The 24,316-nt window shown below is 40.0% G+C and overlaps 1 protein-coding gene and 2 long non-coding RNA genes across 3 annotated transcripts; 2 read left to right on the forward strand and 1 right to left on the reverse strand.

Moving 5' to 3' along the window:
- The first annotated feature begins 2,118 nt into the window (after positions 1 to 2,118).
- LOC118494557 lies at positions 2,119 to 21,292 on the forward strand. The gene is made up of 4 exons (XR_004896680.1): positions 2,119 to 2,129; positions 7,682 to 7,688; positions 14,596 to 14,887; positions 21,257 to 21,292. It is a non-coding gene; the product is annotated as an uncharacterized LOC118494557 (long non-coding RNA).
- On the reverse strand, positions 2,911 to 5,698 carry LOC118494556 (interferon-induced protein 44-like). Its single transcript, XM_035998869.1, has 7 exons — positions 5,642 to 5,698; positions 5,495 to 5,528; positions 5,013 to 5,202; positions 4,635 to 4,787; positions 3,607 to 3,775; positions 3,194 to 3,294; positions 2,911 to 3,087 (listed from the first exon to the last, which is right to left on the reverse strand). Exons 1-7 carry the CDS (start codon positions 5,676 to 5,678, stop codon positions 2,926 to 2,928), a joined length of 846 nt encoding a protein of 281 aa, XP_035854762.1. The 5' UTR covers positions 5,679 to 5,698; the 3' UTR covers positions 2,911 to 2,925.
- Positions 11,052 to 11,669, forward strand: LOC116064176. Its single transcript, XR_004108476.2, has 2 exons — positions 11,052 to 11,163; positions 11,348 to 11,669. It is a non-coding gene; the product is annotated as an uncharacterized LOC116064176 (long non-coding RNA).
- Positions 21,293 to 24,316: the final 3,024 nt, after the last annotated feature.

The following is a 24,316-nucleotide window of genomic DNA, read 5'->3' on the forward strand; positions in this document are numbered from 1 at the left end:
TGTTGGGACCGTCGAGGAGGTTAAACATAATCTTTTTCAAGCAAAAGATTTCCAGCCAACATGTGCTCAGAGACAATGGGCCTGAGACAAAGAAGGGCCTACCTGGAAAATTCCGATCCAGGTCTCCTCAGGAAAGATGGTTCATCACCCATTTTCTAACAACAGCCTGCATGCAGACCTTGCAGCCTAAAAGTCACACCCAGGTGCTACTGCACAAAATGGCTGAAACACCAGGAGGTCCTGCATTCCCATTGGCTCCTGGGACCATAAAAACAGCAGGGAGCCAGGTCCGGTGGCCTGATCTATAAATAACCTCTTCACCCCCCACTTCTCGTCTTTTGCCCTGTGACTTTGGTCACTACAGCATAACACACAGAAACAAATGCTTTCCACCTCAACTCCAGTTGACGACAGGTCAGCATGACAAGTTTGTTCTAAAACTTCCATTTTTGAAATAAAGTGGATTTAATTTCGGTGCTGGGAGCACCGTGGATCCTCTGAAACCACTCGCCAGTGTTTTCATATCTGCAGGAGAAGGAAACAACGTTTTTCTTCTCAAGTCGACTCTAGCTCTCTTCCTTCTGCTCTTTTTGGAAGGAAAGCTTCCTCTGATCTGCTGACGAGCATACACGGACCCCCGTTTCTTTCGTGGAAACCTACGGACAAACGGACTGAACACAGAGTAAGAAGGCTTACGTCTGGGCAGAGATAAATAGTGTGTTTTATTAATGAGTAATTTGCTATTGCTGCTACTTTGTGTTACCATTAATGTGATCTGATTAATACAGCGCTACTGCTGCGCGTGTAATGTATTAATCTAGGATTGTGACCGCTGAGTCAAATCTATTCTGTGAATGTACTCTGATCATGGTGCATTGTTGATATGTTGTGTTGAATATAATGTAGCTAGGGTAACTGTAAATGCTATATTGCTAGCTCCTTTCACGGAGTTTAGGTGCTGTACACCGGAGTGGTTATAATGAACGTCCCCTCAGTCAGACGAAATTCTCAGAGTCTGCACCTAATTCCACTTTAGTCCAGACGTGAGTTGACTGAGAGGGTTGGTCATTATCGGTAACCAAGATCCAAGTATATAAAAATATATCTCTTTCTCTAACCTTTCTGTCACACACACATATATGAATACATAGCTAGTTACACACACGTGCTAAAGTGAACAGCTGGCCAACAGCTAGTCACGTAGCTAGCTACAGAACGCACACTGCTTAACAACTGCGTTCCTCAGGGTGTCCCTTTGCGTCGACCATACGGTAGCCTGAATGAGCTAATGGCTAAACTTGGGCCTAGCCTAGCAATATTGGGGTGAAACAGTTTTGTGCAGCTCACAGGAGTAGCCATTTTTGTAGTCTTTGGCTAGACTACGCCTCGTCAACCCCCCCTAATCTTTCACACCCACACACACACACACACACACACACACACACACACACACACACAGAGGGTCTCCCCACATGCTGTTTTGTTTTTGCTTTGTTTTGTTGTACTTAAAAGAAACGTATATTGGTTTTATTGATCAAAGGATTATTGATTGGCCATTGATAATTTTGAAGTTAATAAATTCTACTATACTTTAATTAGCAGTTGTTTGTGATTATTTGTATACTTATTTTATTAATTGCTGGTTAAACACAGGTCAGTGCTCGGATTTCACCCTTCCACTGACAATGAGACTATTCCACAGTTCAATATTGGCCCCTGAAGTTTCAGGGTGGTGCCCCGTTTTGATTCTTTGTTGATTTGATAAAGTTATTACTAACCATATTCCTAACTTTATTAATATTGATAAACATCTTTGATATTATGCCAATAATTGAATCTGTACCCCTACGAGTATCCAACACCATCCTTTCCCCTGCTAGCTCCCTCACCAACCTATCCCAGCAGTCTCCCTCATCGTCCTACCCCAGCCCCAGAGCCCTTACTCCTGTCCTCGGCGTCTGCCTCCCCACTCCTTCCACTTCCCTCTCCCTCAATAAAACTTGTTTTTTCCTGCTGAGCCTAGCGTTTGGGTCCGTTCTGTCTTCATCACAACAGCAAGTCCTTTTTCCTAATGTTAAGTGGTTGGGGTTTTGCTGTTTGGGCACATTGTTGACATTGGGGAACATGTGGTTTTTCTACCAGGCCAAGATATAAGCATGTCCACCTGAAAAATATCAGTTTCTTCACCACCAGCAACATCCCTGGTTATGACTCTACGTATGTGCACATTCCTCCTGGAGAACCAGGTTCACCTGGGAAGGTGTTTACAGTTTCAATGACCTTTGAGATGACTGGTAGGATGTTGATAGGTGACTAACTACTAACCTGTTTGTCACCAGATTTATACACATGGGTTATAGCAGATTTATACACATGGGTTATAGCAGATTTATACACATGGGTTATAGCAGATTTATACACATGGGTTATAGCAGATTTGTACACATTGGTTATAGCAGCCTTTATAGCAGCCTTTATAGCAGGCTTTAAGGCACTGGGAAAGTTGCTCTCATTATGTATGTACGTAAGTTGCTAGAGAGTATATGAGTGGGGGTAGTAATGTAATGTGATCATTTATATTGTTTAAATAAGATAATGTTATTATGGAGAAGGAAATTAGTAAATCCTGAGTTAGTGCAGCAGTGTAAGAGGCTGACGTGTGTGTGTTCTGTGATTTCAGGAAGACAGAAATAAAAAAAATGTTGATGAAAATAATAACACCTGCACACTGACTGCAAGCCACAGAATTTATTCATCACAAACATGCAAACATGCAATAACATGTATGTGTTGGCCACTAGGATCAGATCCCAGCTGTCTTATAGAGACAACAGTCTTCATCAAATACAGACATTAACTGTCAAAGAGACCTGCCAACAGATTAGAACTGGACATCCCAGACTCACTGCTTTCTCTAACATAGTTTTACATTTTGTAAATGAAGTCGTCTCCAAGGTTGATCATTTGTCTCAGTGCGTTCAGGATGAGAGTGTCGACATCATCATTGATGTCGGTTTCATCACTGTAGTTCTTCACAGGAAAGACGTAGTTCTCTGGGACTCCCACTGCTGCGCTGAAGTCTTTCACCTGAGTGGTAAACAATGGGACTTATGTGGGTTTCTGTGCTCATATACTGAACATATTTGGACTACAAAGTTAAAACACATGAGGTTATATTTATGTACGAACTCACCTTTTGCTTCAGGTTCTGGCTCTTGTACACATTCTTCAGATCATTTTCAGTTTCAGGACAGGCTAAATCAATGTAGGTGCCTATTGCCATTTGGGGAATCCCTGCAGACAGAAACACACTCAGTATTTTAGTTTTTTCAGGAAGTTTCTGTTCATTAAATCCAACAAACAACTATAAAAAACTATAAACATGTCTGAACAAGCTCTCAGTAAAAATGCAAACTTACGTCAGGAAAAAGCTTAAATCTGACCTGAAACCTGAACATTATTTGAGTTTTTTAGTCCTGATCTTTGTATTATGGGCTGTATCAAACTGTGATAAATTATTGAGTATGGACTCAGTGTTAAAGTGCTGAACTCCTGTTTGAGTGTTGGAGTCTGACCACTGACTTGAGATCAAGTTAACCTGCTTACCCAGCTCACTGGCTGCCTCTCTGATGTCTGCCATCTTCTTCAGAACTGAGTCTGGGATTTCTGCTGAGTTAGCAGAAAGCACACAAACCAGAACATGAACTTGGTCGTCTGCAGAGGGACGGGGGTTGTAGCCTGGGTCATCATCAGACAGTGGAGAGGAAGGCTTGAACTGGAAAACACAATTACATTATGACACTGTGTTTAAGAGTGTAAGACGATTACTGGTTGACTTTTGGAAAGATGTTGCATCCATTGAAGTTAAAATAATTATACATCAACAGTGGAAACACTTTGAAATGTTTTCTCAATTCCATTGTTTTTGTGATTGTTAGGAGGTGAACTGGTGATCCAAATCTGAATGATTGCACAGCCCTAGGCAAGGTTATAATGGTTGACTAAACTATAATAGCCCTGCTGGTGTTGCAGCAAATCAACTCTTACTTCATTAAAATGACAAACGTCATGTTAGCTGACCACTAATTCATGTTAAAGAGCCCCTGTTAAGCTTTTTTGGATTTTCCCCGTATTTTAGTGTGCTGTATAGTTTTTGTGTATGTAATAGATATATAAAGTACAAAAGAACACATTTCACTCCAAATGGATCTTTCTCTCCCCCAGAGAGCACTTGTTCTCAACTGCCTAAAACGTCTCGCCCACATTCCTCTTTGAAATTCCTCGTTAATGATCTCGTTGATTGAGAAAGCCAGCTGAGTTTTTCAGATGTGCTGCCCATATGAGCAGCCTCAGCCAGCGCAGCCCGCCAGCTGCTTGTTTGTAATTTGGTTGACCAATCACAACAGAGTGGGCCAGCTGACCAATCAGAGTGCACCAGGTTTTTCAGAAAGGCGGGCCAAGTTCAGACAGTGATTCAGACAGAAGAGTTGCAGCAATGGGCAGTAAGAGAAACATAATATGTTTGTTGAACATCAAAGCATGTAAACCTATTTTAGTGACCCCCAAGAGTACAGATATGATGCTGATGCAGTATAATAGGGTCTCTTTAAAGTTGACTAAAGTGAGAGTGGTACCTGGTAACCCTCCTTCACATGTCCTTTCAGGGTCAGCTTGATGTCGTCAGAACTGATTCCATCTCCATCCTTCAGATCCATGACGTCATTGAAGACAAAATGACAGAATGACTCTGGGTTTCCTTCTTCTTCTCTGATTTTAAACGTTTCATACTGTAACACACAAAGATTAAATACTCGTTTTAATCACAGTAATCTACAGATTTATGGTTCTGCAGTGTTTATTCTGTATGACGTCCCTGATACATTAATGTCAGACTAAACTCTGTTTATTCTCATGCAGATCATTTAGTTAGGGTTAAGTTGGGGGAAAAGTTAAAGAGAAAGATTTATCAAACAGCCGATGTTGCTTTAGATGTTGATCTAAAGTTGTCTTACTGTTCCACTGTAACTTTTGTCAGAGGTCAAAGCAGGAGTAGTCACTCTGCCTCGTATGACGCTGCTGACAGACTTGATGAAGCTGGACTTTCCAGCTCCGTTGGGTCCGTACAGAAGGATTCGGACATGTTTGATGTCCTTGTTTCCAGGCTTATACTCCTTCACATACTGGAGATCCCTCGCATTGTCTCTGTTAAGACAGGATCACATTTCATTTTAGATTTTAAAGAATTCCCCAAATTTCTCCCGCTTGATAGAAGTCCAGTTTCCTTTCATAAAGTCTAACTCGTGTGTACGTTTGAAACTGAATTCCAGCCGCAGGTTTGGTTCCGACCTGTGGCCCTTTGCTGCATGTCACCTCCCTCTCTCTCACACATTCCTTACTTAATCCCTCCTATCAATAAAGGCAACTAAAGCCAATACTACACTTGTGTAGATTATGTTAAATAGCAGAGAGCAGAAACAAGTCAAAGTGAACTCACCCCCAAGATATTTTCCTCCATGGTTCACTCACAGCTGAAGAGGAATTATGGAATTACTTAAATTGATTAACAACATGTATCGTTTTATATAAATAATGATTATAATAAAAGTCTGAAGGTTGTTTAGAAATAAACTTCATATCTTACTGCGAGAAGGCGGCATCGACACTACAAAGAAACACATTTAGAAAACATGTAAATATAGTCTGCAACACTTGGAATTATACAGAATAAATAAATACAGTTAATATATTGCAAAGTTAAGTTGACTTGTAGAATGTATTTGTTCACTCAAAGCTGAAGAGAAAATTGTGTAATTATTAGGTAATAGGCAAATGGAGTTAAACAAAAGGATTAACATGTATAATTCAATATGAAAAAATATAATAAAAGTTCAAAGTTCAGAAATAAACTTCATATCTTACTGCATGAAGGCGCGGACCTCAGGTGTACTGTAAAGAAAAACATTTAGGCATCATGCAACATGTTTCACAGATTAGTGTCAGTAATCAGAGTGAACTCAGTGTGTGTTTGGGACCAGAGTCACATCGTCAAATCATTATAGAAATCTGTGTCGTCTAGTTTGTGTAAACTGCACTACTAATCCTACTAGACAATGAAAAAAATATCTCAAAACAAATCCTTCCTGTTATTTAAAGTCTCACTTCATTTATAAAATAATTAAAAACACATATATTGCAAATATTTAAAGTATTAATAATTATAATATAAAACAACAAAAACTTCCAGTCTATTAATCACAACAACACAATTCACTAAGAAACATACTTACCATAGTTTCCATCCCCACTAACATAGGCACTAGACTGGTTCCCCATGGTTTAGCTGTTGTTGATCTGCTGCAGAGACCAGAACTCAGAGCCTCTTTATAGACCAGATCCTCCCTGTTTCATCAACCATGTGACTTACTTTATTTCTTCGTGTTACTAACTTAGGGACAGTTCCTTATTTATTTAAGGGGCCACTGGAGGAGTTTTGGGACCTTTAGCCAAAAAAGACATGACCCTCCCCTGGCCAGTAAAAAAATTTCTATGACCCTCCAAAACGATTTGGAAAAAAGGCATGACCCCCCCCCCCCCCCCCCTCCTGTAATGGTTTACGCTTCGCAAATATATACAGATTCCCATTGTTTTATTACACCATGACATAGTGACTAAACCTCTGCTTTCTGATCTGACACATCACACTCCTCTGGTGGGGGGGGGGGGGGCATTTCAGTAGATTAACTCACTAACATTGTTATGGTGGGGGGCCATTTCAGTAGATTAACTCACTAACATTGTTATGGTGGGGGGGCCATTTCAGTAGATTTACTCACTAACATAGTTATGGTGGGGGGGCCATTTCAGTAGATTAACTCACTAACATTGTTATGGTGGGGGGGCCATTTCAGTAGATTAACTCACTAACATAGTTATGGTGGGGGGGCCATTTCAGTAGATTAACTCACTAACATTGTTATGGTGGGGGGGCCATTTCAGTAGATTAACTCACTAACATAGTTATGGTGGGGGGCCATTTCAGTAGATTAACTCACTAACATTGTTATGGTGGGGCATTTCAGTAGATTAACTCACTAACGGCGCTGGGCAAGTTACTTCCAAAATGTAATACATTATAGATTACTAGTTACTGTCATTTGAGAGTAATTAGTTATATTACAATATTACTGTCTCTGAATTGTAATGCGTTACACTACTTTTGCATTACTTTTGAGTTACTTTCACCAAAATAACAGGGGAGGTTTGATTTGGCAGCTAGCTTGTGAATTTCACCACCGGATCAATAAAGTCTCGTCTTTATCCACTTTAATACATCATAGATTATTCATATTTTGTATAATTAATATAAATATGCAAAGTAACTAAAGCTATACAAAATAGATAAGTAAAACATATAATAGGCAAGTAGGAGAAAATGAAAATACTCAAAAGTACGGCATTGTTGTAAAATGTTTTATAGCACTTGAATAAGAAATTTATGTTGTTTAGTTTAAAACACTCTAAAGGAAATGTTCAATTATAGTGTGATTAAAACTCACTATTAACATTATTTACAGTACTTGATTTACAGCTGATTTGTGAAAAGGTAGCCTACACAACCTTATTTAACAGTAATTTAGTTTTACTGCGAAACATCACAGGAAGTGCTTTTATTTTGAAGTAGGTTACATGTCCGTCAGGCTCCAGTTGTTCACTTTCTTGTTTGTAAAACTGCAACATATTGAACAGTAAATGGTCACAGTAAAAGACGAGCGCTTTTGGTCGTCATTCGAAGCCATTCCACTACAGGCAGAGTTACTCTCCACGGCTGATAAAATGTAATGATATTTACGTGTAGCAAGCCTCAACATTAATTCCTGACATGTTTATATCTGAGAGCCGCTAATTTCCAAGTCACAAACCGTTGGGGTATAAGTCGAATTACATTGAACAAACCACCCAATGAAAACTGTATTTTTTTTTTATATTTAAAAATAAAAAACTGAAAATGCACTGTTCCAAATTATTATGCACAACAGAGTTTCAAAGCATTTTATAGGTTGAAAAGATCTGAAAATGGTCATTTGCTGAATTTGCAGCATAAGGAGGTCATATTTACTGAAATCAAAAGCTATTTCAATCCAACCCATCTTAACAGCTTCCATGTTAACATAGGAGCCATTCTTTGATTTCACATTCACAGTTCTTGCATCCATTGAACTTGTGAGTTCATGGAGAGTTTCTGCTTGAATGTATTTGCAGGATGTCAGAATAGCCTCCCAGAGCTGCTGTTTTGATGTGAACTGCCCCCCACCCTCATAGATCTTTTGCTTGAGGATGCTCCAAAGGTTCTCAGTAGGGTTGAGGTCAGGGGAGGATGGGGGCCACACCATGAGTTTCTCTCATTGTATGCCCATAGCAGCCTATGACACAGAGATATTCTTTGCAGCATGACTTGGTGTATTGTCATGCGTGAAAATGATTTTGCAAGGCACAGTTCTTCTTTTTGTACCATGGAAGAAAGTGGTCAGTCAGAAACTCTACATACTTTGCCAAGGTCATTGTCACACCTTCAGGGACCCTAAATGGGCCTACCAGCTCTCTCCCCATGATTCTGGACCAGAACATGACTCCTCCACCTCCTTGCTGATGTCACAGCCTTACTGGGACATGGTGTCCATCCACCAACAGTCCACTGCTCCATCCATCTGGACCAGCCAGGTTTGCACGGCACTCATCAGTAAACAAGACTGTTTGAAAATTAGTCTTCATGTATTTCTGGGCCCACTGCAATCTTTTCTGCTTGTAAGGAGAGAAACTCATGGTGTGGCCCCCATCCTCCCCTGACCTCAACCCTATTGAGAACCTTTGGAGCATCCTCAAGCAAAAGATCTATGAGGGTGGGGGGCAGTTCACATCAAAACAGCAGCTCTGGGAGGCTATTCTGACATCCTGCAAAGACATTCAAGCAGAAACTCTCCATAAACTCACAAGTTCAATGGATGCAAGAACTGTGAATGTGAAATCAAAGAATGGGTCCTATGTTAACATGGAAGCTGTTAAGATGGGTTGGATTGAAATAGCTTTTGATTTAAGTAAATATGACCTCCTAATGCTGCAAATTCAGCAAATTACCATTTTCAGATCTTTACAACCTATAAAATGCTTTGAAACTCTGTTGTGCATAATAATTTGGAACAGTGCATTTTCAGTTTTTTAATTTTAAATATTAAAAAAAAATACAGTTTTCATTGGGTGGTTTGTTCAATGTAATTCGACTTATACCCCAACGGTTGGTGACTTGAAAATTATACTGACTGTCATTTGCATTGACTATTTAGGAAAATCAGTGAAAAATATAATTTGCATAATAATTTGGAACACAGTGTACTTTTTTTTTACTAAAGCAGTATATGAAATCAGATGTATTACCTACCACCATTTAGTTGTTTTGTGTTATTTAAGATATTTATAAAATATCTGATGATGCCAGACGTAGTTATTCCACTCATTTTACCTGTTTCAGCCACCAGGGGGGCAGCTCCCCCTGTCCCCAGCAAACTCATGGGTCAGACCCATCTGGTAGAGGGGGCCGAGACTAAGAGCTTGCTCCAAACAACCTGAGATTACAAAGCCACGAAGACACAACAGGGCGAGGACTGGACGGGAGCTTTTTCCCATCTGGTGGTTATTGTTAGAAAATGTAAAAGCACACAACGTGTTCGTTTGATTCCTGAGGACGAAGGAGAAGGCTAGAGTCCAATTGAAAGTTAAGCAAAAGGTTTAATAAACAACATGGTGAAAACGACATGACAAAAACAAATGTTACACTGCCAGCAGTGGACTGCAAGCATGCTTCCTTATGGGGTCACAATTTTGCAGTCTAAACAATACAAAACAATACATCAATAAAACACTGCCAGCAGTGGACTGCCAAACATGCCTCCCCTTCCAGAGACACATTCAAACAGTCCTTAACCATTGTGAAGTTTCCAAATGTATCCTAAGGAGCTGAGGGTGGTTCCTCAAATTACATCCCTCCGTATTGGTCAGATGTCTTCAAAGGAAAAGGTGTTCCTACTCCATGTGTCTTGTGGCCACACCCGGCCACAGGATCTCACCAAGTCAGTGTCAGTTGTTTCCAAACTACAGGAATACTCATTCTTTGTCTGGCCCAACAGGGGATGGCTCTCAAAGTTGATTAAACAATAGGTCTTCTAGAGCTTCTACCTTTATGCTAAATAACAGACGTGACTTATTCAGTTCTTTAGAAGCTAGGGTTGGGGTGAGGCAGTCGAATGCTGATTAAGTTTAATCAGCATTGAAACCATCATTTTCAGCTCAGTTTCAGTGTCACTCAGTCTCACAGCAGTTTACATTAAATAAGTTACATTTTTGACCTAAAAGTATATTGCGCTAAAACATCACCAATGTTTTAACTTTTTTTTAACTTCAACATTATTTAGACGTTTAACAGCAATTTACTGTTGGAATAAGTTGTTAAAAGTTATTAATAAGTTATTTAATGTTGTCCGTATGGTCGTTGTTTAATGACGTATCTATGTAGTGAATGACTTTAGAAACGGGCCAAACTAACCAACCCTGCTCACCTGTTTTCATCAGAAATCATCAATAAATCAATAATACCTCAGATATTAAAATCAGGAATGTGTTCTGATCCTCAACAGCGCCGTGAAATCAAACACATTCAGTTCATTAAAGAAAACCCTGAGAAGGCTGCGTACCGTTAACGGTACCAGTACTAGGACAGTATTAGTACCGTTAACGGTACCAGTACTAGGACAGTATTAGTACCGTTAACGATACCAGTACTAGGACAGTATTAGTACCGTTAACGGTACCAGTACTAGGACAGTATTAGTACAGTTAACGGTACCAGTACTAGGACAGTATTAGTACCGTTAACGGTACCAGTACTAGGACAGTATTAGTACAGTTAACGGTACCAGTACTAGGACAGTATTAGTACAGTTAACGGTACCAGTACTAGGACAGTATTAGTACCGTTAACGGTACCAGTACTAGGACAGTATTAGTACAGTTAACGGTACCAGTACTAGGACAGTATTAGTACCGTTAACGGTACCAGTACTAGGACAGTATTAGTACCATTAACGGTACCAATACTAGGACAGTATTAGTACCGTTAACGGTACCAGTACTAGGACAGTATTAGTACAGTTAACGATACCAGTACTAGGACAGTAGTAGTACAGTACTAATACTATCCTAGTACTGGTATCGTTAACAATACCAATACTAGCACAGTATTGATACCGTTAACGGTACTGATACTGTCCTAGTATTAACGGTAGTAATACTGCTCTAGTACTGGTATCGTTAACGGTACTAATACTGTCCTAAAGGAGCGATACCCTAAAACATGTGAAGACGTCACCGTGGAAACAGATGTTTGATTGATCAGGATATTAATCAATAGTCAGTTGGGTTTCACGTTATTTCTTTGACTCGTCTAGAAGATTTAAATCAGAAAGACAATCATCATGAGTTAGTCCAGATGTTGGAGATGATAATCATCTGTAATAATTAAACATGTTCAGGGTTAAAGCCTTTTCTTTTATTTTGAAATCCCTCCTGCTGGTTTCCTGTCTGTGGTTCCTTCTGATGTAACAGCTCGTCTCTCCACAACAGACATGATTACAGACCTCACCATCTAATAACTAGAGACCACATGATTACAGACCTCACCATCTAATAACTAGAGACCACATGATTACAGACCTCACCATCTAATAACTAGAGACCACATGATTACAGAACTCACCATCTAATAACTAGAGACCACATGATTACAGACCTCACCATCTAATAACTAGAGACCACATGATTACAGACCTCAACTAACTAATAACTAGAGACCACATGATTACAGAACTCACCATCTAATAACTAGAGACCACATGATTACAGACCTCACCATCTAATAACTAGAGACCACATGAATACAGAACTCAACTAATAACTAGAGACCACATGAATACAGAACTCAACTAATAACTAGAGACCACATGATTACAGACCTCACCAACTAATAACTAGAGACCACATGATTACAGACCTCACCAACTAATAACTAGAGACCACATGATTACAGAACTCACCAACTAATAACTAGAGACCACATGATTACAGAACTCACCAACTAATAACTAGAGACCACATGATTACAGACCTCACCAACTAATAACTAGAGACCACATGATTACAGAACTCAACTAATAACTAGAGACCACATGATTACAGACCTCACCATCTAATAACTAGAGACCACATGATTACAGACCTCACCAACTAATAACTAGAGACCACATGATTACAGAACTCACCAACTAATAACTAGAGACCACATGATTACAGAACTCACCAACTAATAACTAGAGACCACATGATTACAGACCTCACCAACTAATAACTAGAGACCACATGATTACAGAACTCAACTAATAACTAGAGACCACATGATTACAGACCTCACCAACTAATAACTAGAGACCACATGATTACAGACCTCACTAACTAATAACTAGAGACCACATGATTACAGACCTCACCAACTAATAACTAGAGACCACATGATTACAGAACTCAACTAATAACTAGAGACCACATGATTACAGAACTCACTAACTAATAACTAGAGACCACATGATTACAGAACTCAACTAATAACTAGAGACCACATGATTACAGACCTCACCAACTAATAACTAGAGACCACATGATTACAGACCTCACTAACTAATAACTAGAGACCACATGATTACAGACCTCACCAACTAATAACTAGAGACCACATGATTACAGAACTCAACTAATAACTAGAGACCACATGATTACAGAACTCAACTAATAACTAGAGACCACATGATTACAGAACTCAACTAATAACTAGAGACCACATGATTACAGAACTCAACTAATAACTAGAGACCACATGATTACAGAACTCACTAACTAATAACTAGAGACCACATGATTACAGAACTCAACTAATAACTAGAGACCACATGATTACAGAACTCAACTAATAACTAGAGACCACATGATTACAGACCTCACCATCTAATAACTAGAGACCACATGATTACAGACCTCACCATCTAATAACTAGAGACCACATGAATACAGAACTCAACTAATAACTAGAGACCACATGAATACAGAACTCAACTAATAACTAGAGACCACATGATTACAGACCTCACCATCTAATAACTAGAGACCACATGATTACAGACCTCACCAACTAATAACTAGAGACCACATGATTACAGAACTCACCATCTAATAACTAGAGACCACATGATTACAGACCTCACCAACTAATAACTAGAGACCACATGATTACAGAACTCAACTAATAACTAGAGACCACATGATTACAGAACTCAACTAATAACTAGAGACCACATGATTACAGAACTCAACTAATAACTAGAGACCACATGATTACAGACCTCACCAACTAATAACTAGAGACCACATGATTACAGACCTCACTAACTAATAACTAGAGACCACATGATTACAGACCTCACCAACTAATAACTAGAGACCACATGATTACAGAACTCAACTAATAACTAGAGACCACATGATTACAGAACTCAACTAATAACTAGAGACCACATGATTACAGAACTCAACTAATAACTAGAGACCACATGATTACAGAACTCAACTAATAACTAGAGACCACATGATTACAGAACTCACTAACTAATAACTAGAGACCACATGATTACAGAACTCAACTAATAACTAGAGACCACATGATTACAGAACTCAACTAATAACTAGAGACCACATGATTACAGACCTCACCATCTAATAACTAGAGACCACATGATTACAGACCTCACCATCTAATAACTAGAGACCACATGAATACAGAACTCAACTAATAACTAGAGACCACATGAATACAGAACTCAACTAATAACTAGAGACCACATGATTACAGAACTCACCATCTAATAACTAGAGACCACATGATTACAGACCTCACCAACTAATAACTAGAGACCACATGATTACAGAACTCACCATCTAATAACTAGAGACCACATGATTACAGACCTCACCAACTAATAACTAGAGACCACATGATTACAGAACTCAACTAATAACTAGAGACCACATGATTACAGAACTCAACTAATAACTAGAGACCACATGATTACAGAACTCAACTAATAACTAGAGACCACATGATTACAGAACTCACTAACTAATAACTAGAGACCACATGATTACAGAACTCAACTAATAACTAGAGACCACATGATTACAGAACTCAACTAATAACTAGAGACCACATGATTACAGAACTCACCATCTAATAACTAGAGACCACATGATTACAGACCTCACCATCTAATAACTAGAGACCACATGATTACAGACCTCACCATCTAATAACTAGAGACCACATGATTACAGAACTCACCATCTAATAACTAGAGACCACATGATTACAGACCTCACCATCTAATAACTAGAGCATCAGACAGAGAGACGTTCAGGGACCTGTAGGACCCCCCCACTCCCCGTCAGATGGGCCACAGGCAGAGAGGCGTTCAGGGACCTGTAGGACCCCCCCCCCCCCCCACAGACAGAGAGGCGTTCAGGGACCTGTAGGACCCCCCCACAGACAGAGAGGCGTTCAGGGACCTGTAGGAGTTTGTTGTTTATTATTTGGTGTGATTGTGACAGGAAGCCAAACGTGCACACTCTGTACATATGAATGATTTTAGCATGAGTTAGTTTTTAATGTTAATACGACAAATAGATTTTATATCATCATGTGTTTTATGTTGAAAACTCAGAACAACTTCCTGTGGAGGACGTGTGTGTGTTTGTGTGTGTATATCTGTGACTGTGTGTGTGTGTGTGTGTCTGTGTGTGTGTGTGTGTGTGTATATCTGTGACTGTGTGTGTGTGTGTGTGTCTGTGTGTATATCTGTGACTGTGTGTGTGTGTGTGTCTCTCTGTGTGTGTGTGTGTGTCTCCTGTTTTTTTTAAATGTTATATTTCAGTAAGTATATCATTGGAGCAGGGAACTGACCAATCGATGCCTTTTATCTGGCATAACTCCAAAAAAGGACTCTTCTGTCTTGGGGGGGCTCTGCTCATCTTAACAGTTTCCAAATATTTTCAGTAAAGTGGGGTAAAGTTCATAGGACTCCCTTATAACAAACCTTTAGGACAACGTTTATAGAAAGTTATAGAATGGTCATATACCACAGAATTCTGTGTTTTAATAAAGTTTTCTCTGAGACCAATAATCTGACAGCAGTTGATTTCCTCTCTTCTCTCTGAGTTCATATCTGGAAACTAAAATCTATTCTCAGATATGAACTCAGTGAGTCAGATGTTGTTTAATTTAAATGATGTCCAAATCAAAGTCTGTTTCTCAGTTGTTCTTCTTGTTTCTGAAGAGTAAATCCATGATGAATGAATGAAAGCAGCAGTTTAAAGGATGGTTCTTTATGGTTTCTCTAATATCAAAGATTGTTGTTGGTATTTATTTCAGTGAAGTGATGATCCCGCGGTGCGTTCGCTGTCTGTCGGCAGACTGAGTGTTTCTGTGTGTTGAATATTGTCCAGAAGAAATAAAGTTGTGAGAGCTCTGCATGTCTTCAGCTCCTCAGGTCTTTATTAAAGGATGAAACCAAATGATAGTCTGTATGAAGAATGTTTCTCATATCTCAACCGTTAACGGTTCCTGTGTTTACCACTACAAGTGAAGTCCAGCAGGAACTGGGATGGACAGTTAGTTTGGATCTGCTTCCTGTTTCATCTTTCTGTTTCCTGCAACAAACCAACCAACCAACGTCTGATCCATCAGATCTCTCTGAGTTCTGGGACCAGTTATTATTTATCTCTGATCTCTCTGAGTTCTGGGACCAGTTATTATTTATCTCTGATCTCTCTGAGTTCTGGGACCAGTTATTATTTATCTCTGATCTCTCTGAGTTCTGGGACCAGTTATTATTTATCTCTGATCTCTCTGAGTTCTGGGACCAGTTATTATTTATCTCTGATCTCTCTGAGTTCTGGGACCAGTTATTATTTATCTCTGATCTCTCTGAGTTCTGGGACCAGTTATTATTTATCTCTGTAGCAGGTACAACTCACTTTAGTCTGTTTTATTCAGCTAACTTTCATTCTGCTTCCTACAAATCACATGCTGACACGGTCTGTGTCTGTTAGCTCCCCCTTTACCTCACACAGCTGCATAGACATATGTGTATATATATATATATATATATATATATATATATATATATATATATATATATATATATATATATATATATATATATGTCAGTATATACAGTATCTATCTATGACACAGCTGTATCTTCATGATCTGCTGTGTCAGAGCTCCACCTGGTGGTCAGACACACAACTCACATCCATTCATGTCACCAACAAAACAAAAAACAAAAGCTACATTATGGCTCTAACAACATATGTAAAATATTTAAAAATCATTAAAATATGTACAACTCCAAGATAAAAACAAATGAGAAAATGAAATAGTGTTCTGCAGTCAAAGACATGAATGAAACAGTTAACAGCATTAAAATCATCAGTTCTAACTGAACAGAGCAGCTCGGCTGTAGCTATGCTGCTAATCAGCTAACACGGACTAAGGTAAAGTTGGAAACATATTCACAGATTTGTGTGTTGTTATTGACAGATTGTTGTGTAACAGCCCTAACTAAAGAGGCTGTAGGAGAGTTTGGGATTGTGTGTTGTGTAACAGCTCTAACTAAAGAGTAGGGCTGCAACTAATGATTATTTTAATAATCGATTAATCTGTCGATTATTTTTTCGATTAATCGATGAATTGGATAAAAAAACATTGTGCGCATTGTGCAATATTGCGAAAAAGATTTTAAGCAAAAATGGTGGCCTATATCATGTGATTCAGCTTGATTCAAGGAACACTTAGATGTAAGGATTTCTAATGTGCGATGTGTAATGTGGGAGTTAAAGGCAAAAAAAACATTATAGCGCCATCTAGTGGTCCACATGTGTAATTTTTGGTAGGTGTGGTCCATGACCCATTGTCTATCTACCCTGTAAATTTAAAGTTGTTCACATTACTGTAAGTCGTAAATCTAGACTTGGGTCCCATAGGCCACGCCCACTTTGACCCCTCAGTACCCCACTCTAGTGTTGGCCTCAGGAGTGTCCCTAGATGGTACCCATCAAATTTTGTAAATATCGGATGAGCCATTCATGTGATATAAAATAGCGCCCCCTAGTAACCAATTTTCATAAAACGCGTGGGGGACCTTCAGACGTTGATAGCATTCATTTTGGCTGAGAAATGGCAAAGTTGGTGTTTTCATAGTTAGCTACACAAATTTGTTTGTGCGTAATATGCGCAACTTTTATCGTATAAACATTTTTTTTATTAACTTTTTGTCAGGTCGGTCTGGAAATGCTAGGGTCCAAGTTTCGTGCAGATCGGTCACACGGTCTAGGAGGAGTTCGAAAAAGTAGGTTTTTGATAAATTGCGATTTTTCACGCATAAAAGTCTAGGCGGAAATGGGCGGGGCCTATATCACGTGATTCAGTTGGATCCAGGGAACACGTGGATATATGGTTTTTAAATGTCCGTGTACTTTGTGGGAGTTATAGGGCCAAACGCGTTTTTTCTGCTATAGCGCCACTTAATGGTGGAAGTGGGTCTATTTTTGCGCCTGAGGTCCTTGCGGAGTTTGGGACCAGTCCTGAAAACGGCAACACCCCACCATGTACGGTTTAGGCTGTAGTCGGAGTTTTAGGCGGAGAAGAATAATAATTAAAGCTGCAAGCAGCGATGGATGGGCCCTCGCTCCTCTGTGCGCGTCGGGGTCACCGGTGGTCGCTGCTCCTTGCGACCGTGCATTTGCACGGCACTCAGACACCGCAAATCGTCACCAATGAAAAGGGAACTCCCTGCTGCGTTCAATGATACCTCACACAAGACTCTACCTTAGATGGTTCAGCATTTATGAAAGGGGCGTGGCTTGAATATAGGGGGCGGGCCAAATCATCACCAATGAAGAAGCAACTCTCTGCTGAGTTCATTGATACCTCACACAATGGTCAACCTTAAATCGTTCAAATGTTATGAAAGGGGGCGTGGCTTAAGCATAGGGGGCGGGCCTAATCATCACCAATGAAGAAGCAACTCTCTGCTGAGTTCAATGACACCTCACACAAGACTCTTCCTTAAATGGGTCACCAGTTATAAAAAGGGGCGTGGCTAAATGGTAGGGGCCAGGTCAACCCATCACCAATTAAAAAGGAAGTCTCTGCTGAGTTCAATGATACCTCACACAAGGGTCTACCTTAATCGGTTCAAATGTTATGAAAGGGGGCGTGGCTTAAGCATAGGGGGCGGGCCAAACCATCACCAATGAAGAAGCAACTCTCTGCTGAGTTCATTGATACCTCACACAATGGTCAACCTTAAATCGTTCAAATGTTATGAAAGGGGGTGTGGCTTAAGCATAGGGGCGGGCCAAACATCACCAATGAAGAAGCAACTCTCTGCTGAGTTTAATGACACCTCACACAAGACTCTACCTTAAACGGTACAAATGTTATGAAAGGGGGCGTGGCCTGAGTAAGTGGGCGTGGTTAAAGTATAGGGGCCGGCTCATTATCACATGTAGACCACACATTCTAAGTTTCATGTAAATCGGATGATGTTTGTCATATAAGGCGCATTTCCTGTTGCCAGTGGGGGGCGCTATGACCAAAAGTCAAATATGGCCTGTAGGTGTCCTCAGGCCTGGACCCTTGTCAATCGTGAGAATATTCGGGCAGATACGACAACGTACACTCAAGTTACAACAATTTATTTGTTCATCGCTCAACACTCAAAATGGCCGCCACGCCACGCCCACACCGTCAGACGAAAAGTTTTTCTTTTAATAACTTTTCATCTTTAAGGTGTTGGGATGATAGAGACCAAGTTTGAAGTACATCGGATGAAATCTCTAGGAGGAGTTCGTTAAAGTATAGCACCTTGACTTTTAGGCCTACTTCCTGTTGCCACTAGGGGGCGCTATGACTTTAAGTAAATATCGGCCTTTATTTGTCCTCAGGGTTGGACTCTTATGAATCCTGAAAAGTTTCGAGCCAATCGGACAATGTACACTCGAGTTACACCCACTTCCTGTTTCGGCGGCGAAACGCACAAAATGGCCGCCCCGCCACGGCCACGCCTTATGACGAAAAGTTTTTCTTTTAACAACTTTTCATCTTTAATGTCTTAAGATGGCACAGACCGAATTTGAAGTTGATCGGATGAAATCTCTAGGAGGAGTTCGTTAAAGTACGACATGTGGAAATGGCCAAAATCGCACTAATTTCGAACTTTGAAATCAAAATGGCGGACTTCCTGTTGGGCTTAGGGTATGGCTTCAATGACGTTTTTTGTACATCTTGACATGATACATATGTGTACCAAGTTTCGTGAGTCTACGTTAAACGCACTGCAGGGGCTCAATTTTTTTAACATTGTAGGGGGCGCTAGCGAGCCATTTTTGCGCGCCTATTCCCGAAACCCTTAAAATACGTAAATCTTCACCAGACTTGATGCGACCGCCAAATTTGGTGAGTTTTTGAATATGTTAAGCCCCTCAAAAAGCCAATTCATTTGCCGGGAAAATAATAATTCCTTCAGTTTCAATAGGGCCTTCGCCGCTGTCGGCGCTCGGGCCCTAATAAAGAAAAATCAGTAGAAAAACAATAGGGTTCCACAACCCTGCTGTACGAACGGCGTAGCTCTTGCTACCACCGGTTTTTGCAGACTCTGGCTTGGACCCCTAATTAAAAAGTACAACACACATATATTTTTGTCAACAATAACTCATATGGGACAAAGCACAGAATATATACATGACAATAGATTGAAAATGAATGTGCCAAAAAAGGCGAGTGAATAAAAACGTGTCTTTAGTCTTGCAAATTATACCACCCCTGCTAGGCTACTGTTATTAACGAGCTAACGCTAGCTTGTCATGCTAGTCAGCTGGATAACAAGTAAACACCACACCAGCACCAGAAGAGCTACTGGAGAGACGTTACGTTCCTCACTTCCAAACGGAACAACAGTAGGATTGTGTAGTGACTTCACCCTGCTGTTGAACTCCCTTCCTCCTCATCAAGGACTCCAACATGTTTACGTTTTAGGTCCTGAATCATCACCGTGGTGCGCCCGTGCCATGCCGTGTCGCTTTTGCTTATCTTGCAATTAACACGTTTTCGATTTATTTAGTGTGAAATGCTCCCACACCTTGGATGACTTAGGTCGTACTGATTTCTCTGCCTCCGCCGTATGTTTCAGAACAACGTTAAGGGTCTCTCCGGTCTCTCTGGAGTATGATTGTATGTACGATTGCATTAGTAGTCTATATATAAGACGTAGGTATGCTTTACTGTATGATTACATTAGTAGTCAATATAAAAGACGTAGGCATGCTTTACTGTATGATTACATCAGTAGTCTATATAAAAGACGTAGGCATGCTTTACTGTATGATTACATTAGTAGTGCGTTCACGTGCGCACATGAAAGTTTTGTGTGAGCACGCAACACTTTTGTGTGAGCACATGAAAGCCGTATATTGACATAGCCTGGGCCATAACAGTGACAGCTAGAGAAATGACTACAGTACAGGAGTTAGTTGCACTATATTTTAATCTTCATTATAAGGACATTGCTGCTTTGCTTGCAAGTCGTCACCATTACGTGTTTCACTACAACATTTAAAACGGATTTTAAAGTATTGTAATCTGTTCCGGAACAAGGGATACAGCGATTTGGATCGGGCAATTACTTTTATTTATGAACAGTTACAAACATCTAGCCAACTCCACGGATATAGGTGGATGTACACAACATGCAAAGGAGAATGGATCAAACATAAGGAAAGAGGATGTTCGATTAATTCTACGAGAAAAGGGGTGTTGAACGGGACATTCTAAAATGCTTAACGTGAAAAAGCTTAACGTGGTTTAACGTAGCCTACCTAAACAACGATCAATGATCCCCAAATTTCTCTCTCATATTGCTCCTCAAATCCACTGAAAACTGACAAACAATCTAACCCAAAGTCCAATTATTATGGACATTATCTGACATTAAGCGTTACTGCTTCACATTTTCAGCTTTATAAGTTTTAGAATGTCCCTGTTGAACAGAGTGTGTGTGTGTGTGTGTGTGTGTGTGTGTGTGTGTGTGTGTGTGTGCATGAATTTCAAAATTATTATTATTATTTTTATTCAGGAATTCAACTGTCATGTAAACCCGAAAATACAAATAAAAAATCATTAAAATCATGAACTCAAGTGTCATTATGAAACACAAAACAAACACAAAGTGTTGGTCTGTACAGTAGTTATATGTAGTTTGCTGCTAGCATGCAGCCTGATGTCTGACTCCCCCCCCCCGTGTGAAATACCAAACTCCTTCCTACATACATTGCAAAACGCTTTGTTTGCATCACGTAAAACTGCAGTAATCCAGGAGTATTTCCCTACACAGTCCTCCTGGTACCTGCAGAGACGTTTTTGCTTTTTAGCTATGTGTCATCGGGTCCCGGGACACCAGCCTGAGCCTCCATTTCAACATGAATGAATGAAAAATAGCAATGCGTGTTATCAAAATTCATGACTAATGTTCTATCAGACCATAACTACTCGAGAGTCTGCTCTTGAGACTTTGCTCTAATTTTCGGGACAATTAGGGCAGGATGCTTGGATTTCGGGACTGTCCCGAATTTTTCGGGACGTCTGGTCACCCTAGACTCTTATGACAAATTAAAGCCTTTTGGCATCTATATAAACTCATCTTTAGCTGCCATCCTTTCTAACCGGAGTTCTTTGCTGCAGTGCTGCTGACTGTGGAACTGGCACTGTTTATTACAGCGCCAAATGGGTTTCAAAGCGGCGCACACGAAAACAAATCTAAAGTTTAGTTTCATGTGCTCACGTGAAACTTTCATGTGCGCACATGAAAAGGTTTTGCGTGCGCACATGAAAGTTTCGTGTGAGCACATGAAACTAATTCAGATTTTTTTTTGCTCATGTCCCCTTAGGGGCTCCATACTTTTCTATCTGCTTAGGCAGACAAAAACTCATGATAGACCTCTTCAAATTAAAGCACAGGGCCTCTTGAAAAGATAAATATATATATATATATATATATATAAATATATATATATATATATATATATATATATATATATATATATATATATATATATATATATATATATTCATGTCCTGAAGAAGTTAAGGAGAAATCACAAGACTTTCACCAGGAAACAGGTGTTCATGTCCAAGGAGTGTTTTAATCCAAACCACCATTTGTTTTCATGATCTTCTTTCTTACCAATGTTTTTTGTCTTGACTTAACTGTCATTGTCGCAGGCTGTCACCTTTTGTTGGCTACACTCAACCCTCATTACAGTGCCTAGGAGCGGAGGACCCCTACTTACAGCACACGTTAACACTGTTAGAAAACATTCCTCCTATTTTACTAACATTATATAATGTGCAGAGATGATTCTGACCAAGATAATTATGATTGTGGGACAGCTGTGTTTGTCATGTTTCTTTTAAGGCTCCCATTCACAAAATATCGAGAGTTTAAAAAAATCCACCGTTAGGACTTGCATTTCAGTTTGCTGACCCTGCATTTCTTTTCATTAACCACTGTAGCTTTCACAGCTTTACGTGTTGCGAAACTTCCTCCGGCAGAAAGGGAGCAACGTTAGACCATTTTAAAACTTTACAGCTGCTGATATCAAGGTTCAAACATATCAGATCCCAGGTTCATCATCACGTACTCAGCTTTTATTGAACCGGAGGGGATGAAAGGATGATAACTGATAAACCTTTGCACTCGACCCATCAGTGGCGGCTAAATCTTCATCAATCAGCCGGCTCAGTGTTGAGACACTCAGGGTTTTACTGCCTCCTTATCTACACAGAAAAGTTTCCTTTTTTATTAACAGACCTTAGTATCAAAGTCTGCAGCGGCTCAGTGAGAAAACACCAACACGACAAAAGTAGAAAATACTCCAGTACAAGTAAAAGTCTTGCATTCAAAATCATCCTACTCAAGTAAAAGTATTATCAGTAAAATATACTTTAAGCAGTGCAAGGACTTAACTGTGTCCACTTCCATCTGGTGTTTGAAGTGATTTTGTCCTTTGACTTGAAAAGACATTGCATTCAGTTAGGTTTAATACTAGGACTCAGTATAGTACTCAGACGGGCCACAGACAGAGAGGCGTTCAGGGACCTGTAGGTTTCTTTCAGCTAACTTTCATTCTAACTATTTGACTGCAGGAGATTCACAGCTCTGAAAACATTTCAGCTGCATTTGATGAAATACTGGATGACTACCATATCAGTAATGAGGTAGATTTTATCATCACTGATAATGCAGCTAACATGAAAAAGGCTTTTAAAGTCATTATGGCAGACCACTCAGATGACAGTGAGGGTAAAGATGAGGAGGACATGGTTGGAGAACTGCTAGATACGGACTTTGTTCTTGGTTCCCGTCAACGGCTATCCTGCTTTGCCCACAGTCTTCAACTGGTTATCAGGGATGGGATGAAAGAAGTAAAAGTGATGTCTCAAAAATAGCCAAACTTGCCAGTCTGCTGCATAGTAGCACTGTTTTTAAGGATCTGTTTGAGGCTGATTTTGGAAGTGGTAAAAGCATTCCAGTCTCAAATGTCACAAGGTGGAATTCGCAATTCAGACAAATACAAGCAGTCATCGAATTAGATCATACTGCACTAACTCAGATGTGCTCAGTGGACTTTGAGAATGTTGTCCTCAGCTCACGTGAATGGGGCCAGTGTAGAGAACCTTGGACCGTTTGCTGAGGCTGACGAAGGGTGACAAAATTGTTACCATCAGCATGGTTGTCCCTACTGTCCTTGAGCTACGTTCTCACTTAACAGAAATGGATAGTGAAAAGACTCTGTAGGCTACTGACCAGTATATCCTCAAGAAGTTAAGGAGAAAACACAGCTGCTGATATCAAGGCCCTCAGAGCCTCACTTAAAAGATTTGCCGACATTTTTGTTGGATTACGAATGGCAGAAGATCATGGCCTTGATTTGCCATTTGGCCATGATATATACATGCAGGGAGCGATGCTGGACCCTCAGTTCGCTGCAATCTGTGTGTGTGTCTGTGTCTGTGTGTGTCTGTGTCTGTGTGTGTGTGTGTGTGTGTCTG

The sequence above is a fragment of the Sander lucioperca genome, unplaced genomic scaffold (assembly GCF_008315115.2).
Source record: "Sander lucioperca isolate FBNREF2018 unplaced genomic scaffold, SLUC_FBN_1.2 Unpl_30, whole genome shotgun sequence".
NCBI classification, from domain to species: Eukaryota; Metazoa; Chordata; class Actinopteri; order Perciformes; family Percidae; genus Sander; species Sander lucioperca.

Coding starts and splice junctions, on each gene's coding strand:
- LOC118494556 (XM_035998869.1), bottom strand. CDS start 5,678: ATGTGTTTCTTTGTAGTGTCGATGCCGCCTTCTCGCA. Junction 3,776..4,634: donor ATGTGAAGGAGGGTTACCAG/GTACCACTCTCA, acceptor TGTGTTTTCCAG/TTCAAGCCTTCCTCTCCACT. Junction 3,295..3,606: donor AGAGGCAGCCAGTGAGCTGG/GTAAGCAGGTTA, acceptor TTCTGTCTGCAG/GGATTCCCCAAATGGCAATA.